Genomic DNA, 13,428 nt, shown 5'->3' with positions numbered 1-13,428 from the left:
GGGTCCTAAGCCGTATAGGGCTTTAAAGGTTAAAACCAGCACCTTAAACCTGATCCTGTACTCCACCGGGAGCCAGTGCAGCTGGTATAGCACCGGATGAATGTGATCTCGCAGCGAAGACCCCGTAAGGAGTCTCGCTGCGGCATTCTGCACCCGCTGGAGTTTCTGGGTCAGTCTCGAGGGCAGCCCCACGTAGAGCGAGTTACAATAATCCAGTCTGGAGGTGGTCGCGTGGATCACAGTGGCTAGGTCAGGGCGAGAGAGGTAAGGAGCCAACTGCTTAGCTTGGCGGAGATGGAAAAATGGCGCCTTTGTTATAGCTGCACTCTGCGCCTCCATGGAAAGGGAGGTGTTGAAGATTACACCCAAACTCTTAACGGACGGTGCTGGCACTAATTGCGCCCCCGCAAGAGATGGGAGTTGCCCCCCCAATCCCATATCGTCTCGTCCCAGCCACAGGACCTCTGTCTTCGAAAGATTTAGCTTCAACCGGCTCCCACGTAACCATCCAGCCACAGCTTCCAGACATCTGGTCAGTGTGTCTGGGGCCGAGTCAGGATGGCCATCCATCAACAGATAGAGTTGGGTGTCATCGGCATACGGATGGCAACCCAGCCCAAAACTCCGGACAAGCTGGGCGAGGGGGCGCATAAAGATGTTGAAAAGCATCGCACCCTGAGGTACTCCACACACCAAGGAGTGGCCGATGACAATTCCCCCCCAAGCGCCACCTTATGTCCCCGACCAGAGAGAAACGAGCGCAGCCATTGAAGGACTGTGCCCTGGATCCCCACGTCGGCAAGGCGGTGGTCCAGGAGTTCATGATCGACCATGTTGAAAGCTGCTAACAGATCTAGAAGAATCAGCAGCCCGATCCGCCTCGATTCAGCTGTCTACGAAGATCATCTGTTAGGGCAACCAGAGCCGTCTCGGTCCCATGACCAGCGCAGAAGCCAGACTGGAATGGATCCAGAGCCGATGTTTCATCCAGAAACCCACCAAGCTGTTCAGCAACCGCTCTCAATCACCTTACCCAGGAATGGAAGATTTGAAACTGGGCGGTAATTGGATAGATCTAAAGGATCTAATGATGTTTTCTTTAAGAGCGGGCGCACCACTGCCTCCTTCAGTTCCCCTGGGAATGTCCCGATGCCAAGGGACAAATTGATAATTTCAACCAAGACGGTCCGCGCAACATCTGGACACTCCCTAATCAGCCAAGACGGGCACGGGTCGAGAGGACAGGTGGTGGGCTTTCCAGCTCGGAGGAGTCTGTCCACATCGGCTGGGGATATCCGGTCGAAGTGGTCCAATACTGGACCCGAGGACAGTCGAGGGACCTCCAGTTCCTTTATTGTATCCAAATTGGCAGGGAGGTCATGGCGGAGCAACAAGACCTTCTCCGCAAAAAAGCTTGCAAATGCCTCACAGCTGTGTGTCAAATTGTTATTTAAATTTGGCTGTCTCTCAAGGGATGTTAAAGACCTGATTATACTAAATAATTGCGCCAGGCAAGAGCTAGCGGATGCAATGGAGGCCAAGAAGTAAGACTTCTTAGCAGCCTTCACCGCCATCTCGTAGGTTTTCATAAAAGCCCTATAAGATGTTCTTGAGGCTCCGTCACGGGCACCCCACCATACTTGCTCTAGCCGTCTGAGGTCCTGCTTCATTTTCCGGAGCTCCTCGGTAAACCAGGGAGCCCGGTTTCTGCGGGGTCGCAGAGGGCGCTTAGGTGCGATCTCATTGATGGCTGCCAGGAGCTGGATATTCCAGCCCTCAACAAGCTCAGTCAATGAGTCGCCAGGGGGAGCAAGGTCCCGCAAGGCCTGACGGAATCTATCAGGGTCCATCAGCCTCTGCGGTCGAGCCCAAATTGGCTCGCCACCTAAGCAGGGTGGGGGTGGAAAGTCAATCCTGGCTTTCAGAGCGTAGTGATCAGACCATGGCACCTTCATCGAAGGAGACAAGATCACATCTATACTGGCGCCAAAGATCAAATCCAGCGTGTGGCCTGCTTGATGTGTGGGGCCCGAAACAAACTGGGAGAGCCCTAGTGTCGCCATGGAAGACACCAGGTCCAGAGCCTGTGAGGAGGGAGTGGCATCAGCATGGATGTTGAAGTCCCCCAATACCAATAGGTTAGGGAACTTCAAGGCCCAGCCGGCCACCGCCTCCAGCAGGCCTGACAGGGTGGCTGCTGGTGCGCTAGGTGGCCGGTACACCAGCCAGACAGCCAAGCTCACCTCGGAGCCCCACACTAGGCCAACACATTCAATGCCGGGAATCGATGGCGATGGTAGAGCCCTGAAAGAACAATCTTCCCGGATTAATAATGCCACCCCTCCCCCCCGGCCCACAGTCCGCGACTGGTGGAGGACAGAGAAACCCGGGGGCGCCATCTGTCGTAAGGTAACTGTTGCCCCTTCGCGCACCCAGGTCTCCGTCACACAAGCCAGGTCGACCCCCTGCGAGGTAAAGAAATCTTGCAGGGTGGCGGTTTTGTTGCCTATAGACCTGGCATTGCACAACACCAGTGACGGAGGTGAGTAATCCTTCCTCACCCTACCCTCGTCCCTCGGGATGAGGCGCAGATTGGAAGGGGTACGAGCATATCCATATCTCGTCTAGTCACCTAATCACCTAGTCTGGCACCCTTTCTGACAGTGGCCACCCAGGTGCCTGTGGGAAGCAGGACCCCAGTGCCCCAGCCCCCTCCCCAACTTCTGTTTCTGAGCAGCTGGAACTCAGAGGCATAGTGCCTTCAGCAGCGGGAGTGGAACACAGCCATTGTGGCTAGTAGTCACTAGTAGCCTTATGCTCCCTCCCCTTCGCTTTTATGGAATTGCAGTGATGGACAGGCAAGCAGGCTGGCCTTGCTCTATTCAGCTGACCTCTGTGTGTTCCCAGTGCAGAGCTCAGTGTGTCCTGATTGCAAAAGGTGAAAACTGCAAAGCTTAGCAGAATAAAAGCTTTTGTTAAGCAAACAGGGGGAAGAGGGAGTGTTTTGTTCCACTCCTTCTTTCTTGACAGATCCTAAACTGAGCATCAGGCTTTAAAATATATATATAAGAATAGTAAGGGCTGGAATGAGGATTGCTAGTATGGTACCCAGAGGTGCACCTGCACCAACAGAGACCCTGCCTGGGCCCTGTGTTTCCTGTGCCCTTCAGAGTTTTTTGATTTGCAGATGTGCCACCTGGCCATAAAAGATGGGCAAGCCCTGGGTCAGAAGGTTAATAAATTCAAGGCTGCTTCCACCACCTCAGCACCAAGGCAGGTGTCCCTATCACCAGCTCATCCATGCCATGTGTTTGGCACAAACTGAGAGCAGGAGAGATTGCAGACTGCATTCAGGCCACGGTGCCTCACAGTGATGGATCCCTGAAGCACATGAGCCAAGCTTCATGCCATGCCCACCATGTTTTACCTACCCTGGTCACCTGCAGTGATCTGGGCCTGGATGGGGTAGAGAATTGCTTCCTGGCGCTCAATGGCAGCAGCCAGACTCTGGGCAGGAAGTAAAGAAAGGTCGCCCCAAATATCAGAGGTAGGGAAACTGCATCTAACCAGTGGACCAGGACATTCCCACCCTCCACCACTTGTGGGCCAAGTGTGGCAGGTGGTTGGAGCCACCCACCTGCCAGTAACCCAGCGCTGCTCAAGATGCTGCTTCTCCAGATCCCACAATTAGCCAGTATTTGGGGTCTTCAGAAGCTGCTTTCAAGCTCACAGAGTGTTTTTCTTGGGGTTTTGAAGGCATCGCTGAGCAGCGGATTGGTGGTGGCAGGCAACCTCCTTGGGGCTCAGACAGGGTTTTACCTCTGTCGCACCTGGTGCCATGTGTGACACAGGACATGGCATATATAATTATTGGGCATGCCATGTTTATTTAACCTTTTCTTGTTTTCTGCCTTCTCCCCCACAACCCTTGTGAAAATGGATTCTTAAGCACACAGAATAAAAAAACAACAACAAAGCACCAAACCTCAGCAAATGTTTGCAACCCCAGACAAACAGGGCCTCCAGACATCTCCATCGCCTGGAAGCACATGCTGAAGCCTCTAGCTTGGAACAGCAAGTGGGGCCTATTGAGATGCTCTGCAAACAGAGGCAGGGGGAATGTTCATTGGTGCCAGTTCAAACAAAGGATCCTGGCAGGTGGCCACCTGTAGCCACACAACAAAACACTCTGCTTTGATTCATTTCACAGCACGCTCTTTTCTGAGTGGTACCAGGCAGCCCATATTCACCTGAAAACACACAATCCTTTTTTATTATTATTAAATTGAGGAGTGGGGAGCCTCAGAGCCAGGGCACAAATGTGACCCTCTCTTTGGCCCTTGGGATTCTTCCCCAGACCACAGCCCTTCATTGCCCTTTGCTATGTACTCTCCTTGAGTGCTTTTGCCTGGTTGGAAATATGGCCTTGAACTCTGATCATGCCTCTTGCTCACCTGGCTGTGTAGAAAGTACCCTCCTGTGCACAGGTAAAATCTGCCAAATTTTCCCTCTAGCCCCTCCCACCATTGTCCTGTGACCTTTGGGAAGTTGCCCCAAAGGAAATGCAGCCCTTCAGCTGAAGCGGGTTCCCCACCCCAATTTACTTATTTGTTTGTTACATTTCCAAGAATATGCACACTGTGTATAACTTGTTCTGCACCATAATCAAAGAATTATAACCCCACTGAGCACTGCACAGTTAATTGCCATCACTTGGAATTTTACTGTGTTATTATCACGGCCTTAGTGGAAAACGCTGTTTTGAATAATGCTTTTTATAAGATAGGGCAGTGAGCACTTGGGGAGGAGTTTATGGAACCAAGGATGTGGTGGCGTAAAAAAGTTTGAGAACCATTGATTTGCAAGTTTTGTTTTAAACATTTCCGTCCTGGGTGACCAGAAGCCATGACACCTAAACCAGTTAAGAATAAAGAAGCTACCCAGCATGTAGTCTGTGATAATAAGCCAAAACTTTGGTTCTACGTGAGCCTAGAGGAAACACTCTCCCCAAAGCCAGACTGCGAATAAATCACACATGGAAGCATCCTGGCTGGCAGTATTAATGCAATACATTGAGGCTTGGAGGTACCTAAAGAGCTTCCTCCTTGATACTATTCAGGGTACAGCATCGTTCCTTTGCAAAACCCATGAGCTTGTGAGATCTTCTCCAAGCCAAATTAGGAGATTTCAGGTCTGCTTGTTGATTGACTTGGATAATAAGAATCTGGGATGGGATATATACACCAGCCTTCCCCAACCTGTTGCCCTCCAGATGTTTCAGGATGGTGGGATTTGTAGTCCAAAATGTCTGGAGAATGCCAAGTTGTGGGGAGGGGTTGTAGACAGAAAACCTGTTGTTGTTGTTTAGTCGTTTAGTCGTGTCTGCCTCTTCGTGACCCCATGGACCAGAGCATGCCAGGCATTCCTGTCTTCCATGCCTCCCACAGTTTGGTCAAACTCATGTTCGTAGCTTCGAGAACACTGTCCAACCATCTCGTCCTCTGTCGTCCCCTTCTCCTTGTCGTCCCCTTCTCTTTCCCAACATCAGGGTCTTTTCTAGGGAGTCTTCTCTTCTCATGAGGTCGCCAAAGTACTGGAGCCTCAGCTTTAAGATCTGTCCTTCCAGTGAACACTCAGGGCTGATTTCCTTAAGAAGGGAGAGGTTTGATCTTCTTGCAGTCCATGGGACTCTCAAGAGTCTCCTCCAGCACCATAATGACAGTAAACATGGCAGAGTTTAATTAAGGCAGATAACAGAACAGCATGTTCATTGAGAATCCCTTTTATTTTGTAATAAGAATAGGAGACCATAAATCTAAACACTTTGTTGAGTAAAATTTAATTATTGGGAACAGAAGCAATATCTTCAGTGTCCTTTATTGGAATAGCTATAATAATCTTGCCTTTTTATTTTTCGACCCCTCCATGTTTTCTATAATATCCACTTTCTTCTTCTGTATAATTGTGTTTGATTTACACGTTCTCTCTTACTAACCTTGTTGAGATACTCATAGAATTATAGAATCACAGAACATAGAATTATAGAATCACAGCCTTCCTGCAGTGCTGGAATCTCAGCTAAAGCATCCATGACAAGTTGCCACCCAACCTCTGCTTAAAAACCTCCAAGGAAGGAGAGGCCACCACCCTCCGAGGGAGTCTCTTCCATGGTCTAACAGCTCTTACTGTCAGAAAGTTCTTCCTGGAATCTCCTTTCTTGTAACTTGAAGCCATGGGTTCGAGTCCTGCCTTCCAGAGCAGGAGAATTTGTCTATAAGTCTTTTAGAGCCATCCAAGTTGATGGCCTTCGGCGCTTCTTCTGGCGGGAGCGAATTCTTTGCTTTAACAGGCAGCCACAGTGTGCCCTGTTCTCAAAAGTAAACAGGGGGATGGTTAGGTATTGATAGCATTAGTGGCTTAGCTAGCACACTGCTCTCTCATGCCTGGAGAAATCCCACTGGAGGAGTAGCAGACACAGCAGCCCATTTTCTGTTGCAGTCTGTTGGGAAAGGAGGGATTTCAAAACTAGACTGGTGCTCCTGATTTTATTCAGTGTTCCTGCTTCTCTTCCACCTCCCCTCTCCCTTTCCCTTGCAGGTGCTTGTTTTAATGCATGAAAATGGCCAGCACTACACAGATATCCAAAGATGAGCTAGAGGAACTCAGGGAGGCCTTTGCCAAAGTCGGTGAGTGTCTATAATGGCTTACAGCAACATGAATTATGCATCCGGGTGTCAGGAGTGGGTGCCTCTGCTCTGGGAGCAGCAAACTGGATCCCAAACTCTCTCCAGCGTGGTGTCTCTGTGTGCCAGGTTTGTTTGTGCTGCCTCCTAGTGGGTGATCTTAGCCAAGCAGCCAGATAATATACAGAACAGAGCCCAAAGTCTGAACTGAAAGGAACCAGTGCTATTTAAATGATTGTAAAAAGATGGATATATTTATTGAAAATGTTAATAATAATAATAATAATAATAATAATAATAATAATAATAATTAATAATAATAATAATTTGTTATTTAACCCCCCCCGATCTGTGCGGCTCCCAACAGAATTAAAAGCACATGAGGTTGTGATCCAGCATCGTCCTGTATTTTCCCCGCAACATTAACCCAACATAGCAGAAGCAGTGTTTCCTTCCAAGTAGACCTGGGTTGGTCTTGAGATCTGCAATGGAAGCCTTGCTACTGCTTTAATGCCGCCCTCGTGAGATTCATGGGGGTGGGGGCATGAGAGGGGCATCTCTGCGGCACTCCCCAAGCTGCAAATTGCCTTCCTTTTCTAAGGAGCCTGCGGCCTCAGCATGGGATGTGCTTTGGAAGTCAGGTCAAGAAGCACCTTTTGGGGAGATGGAAGATAAGATCAGGCTGTCCCTCCTATTGCAATGTTGCTTTGGTTTGTGTCTGCTGTTTATTCGATTTCATAGTGTTTATGTATTACTTGGTTTCCTTTCTGCGTTGAGCCATATGTAGCCTCACCCTGGGACCACATGGTGAAGCACAGGCTACAAATGCATGCTTATATATGAGTATGTACACCTGCTTTCTCCATTGTATGGGATGCACTCCTTAGTGGGGTGCCCCTGTCATCATCATTATGAACTCCCAGGAGTCATTTGAAAACTTTCCTGTTTACCCAGGCATTTGATGGCTAAGAAATACAGTTCCTGGCAACCCCAAGATCACTGGATGATAACTGTTTTTAGAATGTTTTAACTGTTTAAGAATGTTTTTTTAAATAAATACCTAATTAAATAAATGTGGGTGTTGTGGGCTCATTTGAGAGCAAGGGCAGAATACAAATTCAGTAAGTAAGCAAGCAAGCAAGCAAGCAAATGAATGAATGAATAAATCTATATTTTGTGACTTAGAAGCAGCTTAGAACAACCTAATATCAAACAATAAAACTCCACAAAATTTTTCTCACAAGCCTTGTGTTTTTTTCTTTTGCATTAAAGATCTCAACAGCAATGGATTCATCTGTGATTATGAGTTGCACGAACTCTTCAAAGAAGCCAACCTTCCCCTTCCTGGATACAAAGTGAGGGAGATCATCCAGAAACTGATGATAGATGGGGACAAGAACAAAGATGGGAAGATCAGCTTTGAAGAGTTTGTTTACGTAAGTATCTAAAAAAACTCCCTCCTGCTAGTTCTCAGTGTCTCTTCCAGTCGTAGAACCTTGGTGCCTGCTTCTGTTGCAAGGCAGCCAGCCTTTTATCTGTGATGGTAAGGGGGCATTGTGCCACACACAGCAGAGCTGAATGGACTGAAATTGGCAAGGTTTAAGAATTTTATTCCACTTCTTAAAGGCCTTGAAACCTCTGGGCTTCTCTTTCCCAAACAACAATGTCATCCACCCCCAATACCACTTGGGAAAACCTGAGGGAATCTCAAAAGCAGTTTGTGGTGAGGTATTTTGGCAGTCGGGGGCTCTGCTATCCAAAGACAAAAATCTCCCCAGACTTCCTCCAGCCCTTTGACTCCTTTAGGTGTTCTAGTTGATTCTGATCTAATAGCATGCGAGGTGCTTACCTGCTGTGCTTTGGAGCTGCACCAACAAGCGCAGAAGACTTGTGTCATCATATCTTTCAGGAGAGGTGAATTTGCAGCCCACCACATGTTGCTGAATTACGGTTCCCACCCGCCATCCCTGATGTTTTTCTGTGCTGGCCCTGGCTGATGGGAGCTAGAATCTAACAACATCTGGGAGGCTGCTGGTTCTCCAGTCCTGATCTCAGTTCTCCAAGTGCCAAGACAGGACCACCCAGGCATAAGAGAGTACTATCAGCAAGTTGTATAGAATCATAGAATTATTGTTGGAAGGGGCCATGTGGGTCATCTAGTCTATCCCCTGCAATGTAGGAATATTTTGCCTGTTGTGGGACTTGACCCCAGATTAAGAGTCTCATTCTCTACCAACTGCGCTAGTTTGTGGAAGCTCCAAAGTTTGTAGAAGTACCATGAAATATTTAGGGGTGGGACCCTTGTGGGTGGGGGGTGGGGAGACTCAAAAAAAAACACAGCCCAATGCACACTTTGTTCAGTGGTCATGAAATGCTCACTGTTTGTTTGTTTGATGGATGGGGTATCATAAACCATGTGCCAAGTGCACTAAAATGGAGTACAGTCATACCTTGGGTTGAAGAAGCTTCGGGTTGCGCTCCATGGCGACCCGGAAGTGATGGAGCGTGTTACTTCTGGGTTTCGCCGCTCGCTCATGTGCAGACACTCAAAGTGACATCATGCGCATGTGCGGAAGCGGCGAAACACAACCTGTAGACACGCAGTCGTGTCTTACGTTTACTTCAGGATGCGAAAAGGGCTCCAGAACAGATCCTGTTCATATCCAGAGGTACCAATGTAGCTGGAATCCTGAACAGCAAAGACACTGCAAAAATGTTTTGTCTTGTGAGCTGGTTCTCACTGAGGTGGCAAACCCAGGTTGTGGTTGCAGCGTTTGAAACGTCTATTAAGGGTTTTCCAGGATTGGGTCTCCTTCATGCTGAGCATTCTGCTCCACATACACCTGGATCCCCATTTCCTACCTGCTGAAACTCCTTATTATTGAGGTTGGGTTTGGCAAAGCGCACAACCCAATCAGCCTCCAAGCTTCAAGTCTGACATGGTGCAGCTCAGGTACAGGCTTAATATGTCGCTAAGAGCCAGGCCTATCACTGACTGCACGTGTTTTTATTTGCGCAGATCTTCCAAGAGGTGAAAAGCAGTGACATCGCCAAGACTTTCAGAAAAGCCATCAACAGAAAAGAAGGCATTTGCGCTATCGGTGGGACATCTGAGCTCTCCAGCGAAGGCACCCAGCATTCCTACTCAGGTAGCCCCTGAAATAATCTTTTGGACTAAGTTGAAATACATTCCTGCATCCTATGCTACTGAGGTTTATTTTCTCTGCCTCTTTTTTGTGCCCTTGAGGTGTAAATTGGGTGTAGAGACGGCACTCCTAGGAAGACCCCATCAGTTATTTTCAGGCACCACCTCAATTCCCTCCATGCCGGTGATGCAAATCCCTAGCTCCAGCTGCATCCTGGGACCCATGTGCTCTGGCTGAAATGATGCACGGAGTCACACACCATAGCAGTGTGGTGTAGCGGTTAGCACGTTGGGACTAGTACATTGGAGACCAGGGTTCAAATCCCCACTCAGCCATGCAGCTCACTGGGTGACCCTGGGGGGCAGGCCCTGCCTCTCAGCCTAACCTACCTCGCAGGGTGGTTGTGGCGATTAAATAAGGAGGGGAAGAACCATGTATCCCACCCTGAGCTCCTTGGGGGGAGAAACTAGGATCTAAGTGCAACAATTAAACAATTGCCCGGCAACAGATACTTAGGGATGCTATTGCCACCTACTGTGGAGGCAGATCATCGCTGTCATGGTGAGTGGTCCTCTTTTAAAGCTATCTAGATTGGTGGCCATCACTGCCTCCTGCGGGAGGGAGTTCCATAGTTTAACAAGGCGCTGCGTGAAGAAGGACTTCCTTTTGTCTGTCCTGAATCTTCCAACATTCAGCTGTGTTGGGTGTAACCAATGTGGTGCCCTGTAGCTCCTGTCCTTCTGACCCTTGGCCAAGCTGGCTGGGACTGATGGGAGTTGGAGTCCAACAACACCTGGAGGCCACCAGGTTCCCCAGCTTTGCCATAAGCTATTACTGGAATGCACTCCCTGTTGGGTGTGAGATTCCAAGGAGGCCTCGTGGAGCCAGGGATCTCACTGGGCCTTCTTCACCCAATCATGCTCTCTCGGCCTAACCCAGCTTGCCTCCCTGTGTTTTTGTGAGGATGAAAGAGAGAGCCATCCCATCAGTGATCTGTGGTAGAAACGTGAAGACTAAATAAATAAACAGAGGGTGGAACGGATCAAAACTCAAGAATTCAGTTTGCAGTCATGGTTCCCAAAGTGATTGGTGGCGCTCCCTGGTGGGCAGTAAGATCAGCTGGACGTGTACTATGGGGGATTTGACCCCAGATACCACTGGATCAAAGTTCAGTTTCGTGGAACTAATTAAAAGAATCAATTTAATTGTATTCCGAGTCAATGTGCAATTAAGCGTTACTGTTTTGAATTTATCTCCACGGCCTTAGTGGGTCTTGGAAGCTGCTATTGTGAATAATTCTCTTATCAAAGATAGGGTGCACTGGGGAGGAGTTTTATCTGAACAGTTCAGATGGTCTCTGCGTATGTGACACAGTTAAAAGTTGTGCAGATTTGTGGGAGGCCTATAGTTAATTGCTTGAGCCCCAGGTGTTTTTTGGTGTTTCATTGTGGAACACACAAACACCAAGGCCATGAACCTCCTATGGGTCAGCCCCCACCTTCTGCAGTATCTAAAGTGATTAGATGTGGGTGGGGGGAGCCTGTCCCAGGGTTTTCTGGTGCCTGATGATGCACTGAGTCCTCTTGTTTTGCTTGCCACCTGTGTGAGCCCTAAACATACAATGAACTTGACAGTCTCCTTCTTCTTCAGAGGAAGAAAAATATGCCTTTGTGAACTGGATAAACAAGGCTTTGGAAAATGATCCAGACTGTAAGCATGTCATTCCAATGAACCCAAATACAGACGATCTCTTCAAAGCCGTTGCAGATGGGATTGTGCTGTGGTGAGTTTTTTCTTTGGAGGGCTTTTGTTCTCTGGAGTTATGGATGCAATTAGAAAGGTGCAGAAAGGGGAAAATTGTAATCTCCAGTTAAGTGACATTCCTATATTAGCTTTGCTGTCGATGTTTTAGATTGTCACACTTCACATGGGTATCACACTTCCCTCCAATAATTTTATTTTATTTTTGCTCTTTAGTCTTTATTCCATTATGTTTTCAGAGAACTCAGGGTGATGTACATATTATTAACCATTCGTTTAAAGGATTTTTTATCCCACTCTTCAATCAAAAAACTCCCCCAGAGCAGCTTATCAATTGCAACTTTAAATAGCAAAATGAACCAAAAAATCAGTCTGTATAATTTAATGGCACAAAAGGAAAGTGAATTTGGAGGGAGAGGGAAATAAGGAAACTCGGGTACAAGTTCTTAGTTACCAGCTGGGATGGAAAAGCTCAAGGAGAGGTCAGTGTTCAGAGAGGTCAAGGAGAGGTCAGTGTTCCAGTGGAAGTGTGGACTCTCACATACTAAAGCGCACATGATTTTATTCTTTAAAAAATGAGGTTAGGCTGAGAAAGACTGATTGACACAGCTAATTGGGGATTTGAACCTGAGTCTCCCTCATCTACATCTGCAGCACTGACTGCTCCCTATTGACTTAGCATATAGCACCAGTGGCAATGTTGAAACCAACTCTTGTAACTCTGTATGTTAGCTCTTCTCTCCTGTCTAAAGTTCACAGTGTATGGTTTAGGGTGTCCTGTTGGGTATTGTGTATGTGCTATAGAAGTTCAGCCAAGTGGCTAAGCTCACCACAGGAAGAAAAAAACAGTGTAGCAGAGATTGCTTTTACTTGGTCTACACAAACACATGCACAAAATATGCACACACTATTTAAAGCTGCTACAGTAAATTTTCTCTTTCTGAGCCCAGAGGGGTTCTTTGCTTGCCAATTCCTTGCAGAGTCCACAAGGCAAAGGCAAAATCTAGTTGCTAACAAACTTCTGCAACTTCCAGAGTTCTCAGACGTTCTGAGTCTAGAGGTCTTGCATGTTGTCTGACGTCTGTCAGACGAACCCTTTAGAACGTCTTCCACATTTTCACAGGCTTGTTCCAACAATCTCCACACTTCCCACAGATTCTCCTGCACTCCTCAGCACTGCAGCTTGAGTCCTTTTCTGCCCTGTGCCTAGTGATAGTTGGCCCAGCAACAGAGACAGTCACAAGATGCCTCAGCTGCACATGGGCAAAATAACATTTCTGCCAACTCATGGAGAGCAAACCCCATGGTTTTTTTCCAGTTTCCTTAACACTTTCCTTACTCCCTGGTTAAAAGTACATGATTTAAGCCTTAAGTATATGGCTTGGGTCCAGTCCACCCGAAAGATCCTTTTTTCGTATACGAACCTACGTGGATGCCAAGATCCTTTGTTGATCGCCCTCTCTTCATCCCATCAACTTCAGAGCAGCAGTTTGTTCATTATTTCTTCATTACATTTGTACCTTACCTTTCCTCCAAAGAGCCCAAAGTGGCGTACCTAGTTCTCCCTGCTCTTCTTTTCATCTACACAACAGCCTGTGAGGTAGGTTAGGCTGAGAGGCAGGGACTGGCCTAAGGTCACCCAGGGAGCTTCATGTCTGAATAGGGTCCCGCTGGTGGCGATGCGAGAGAGCCATTTGTGTGTTCGCTGCCATATTGTGGAATTTCCTCCCAAGAGAGGCTAGCCTAGCTCCCTCCTTGGTACTCTTTCTCCGGCAGCCCATATGACCTTCCTATTCAAACAGACCTTTTGAAATGGAAGTGCAGACTATTCTGATCTC

General features: G+C 47.8%; 1 protein-coding gene across 4 annotated transcripts in view; it reads left to right on the top strand.

Annotated features, from left to right (window-relative positions):
- PLS3 (plastin 3) overlaps nucleotides 1–13,428 on the top strand; it is a 69,772-nt gene that overhangs the window by 42,565 nt on the left and 13,779 nt on the right. For all 4 annotated transcript variants that reach the window (XM_083595421.1, XM_083595422.1, XM_083595423.1 and 1 more), the window contains 4 exons: nucleotides 6,598–6,686; nucleotides 7,956–8,119; nucleotides 9,703–9,832; nucleotides 11,480–11,612. In XM_083595421.1, the coding sequence (XP_083451547.1) occupies nucleotides 6,614–6,686; nucleotides 7,956–8,119; nucleotides 9,703–9,832; nucleotides 11,480–11,612 (500 nt within the window). In that variant the 5' untranslated portion in view covers nucleotides 6,598–6,613. The remainder of the gene's footprint in view (nucleotides 1–6,597; nucleotides 6,687–7,955; nucleotides 8,120–9,702; nucleotides 9,833–11,479; nucleotides 11,613–13,428) is intronic.

The sequence above is a fragment of the Podarcis filfolensis genome (assembly GCF_964270895.1).
Source record: "Podarcis filfolensis genome assembly, chromosome: Z".
NCBI lineage: Eukaryota > Metazoa > Chordata > Lepidosauria > Squamata > Lacertidae > Podarcis > Podarcis filfolensis.
The sequence above is the reverse complement of the archived record's forward strand: the minus strand, read 5'-3'. Positions and strand labels throughout refer to the sequence as shown.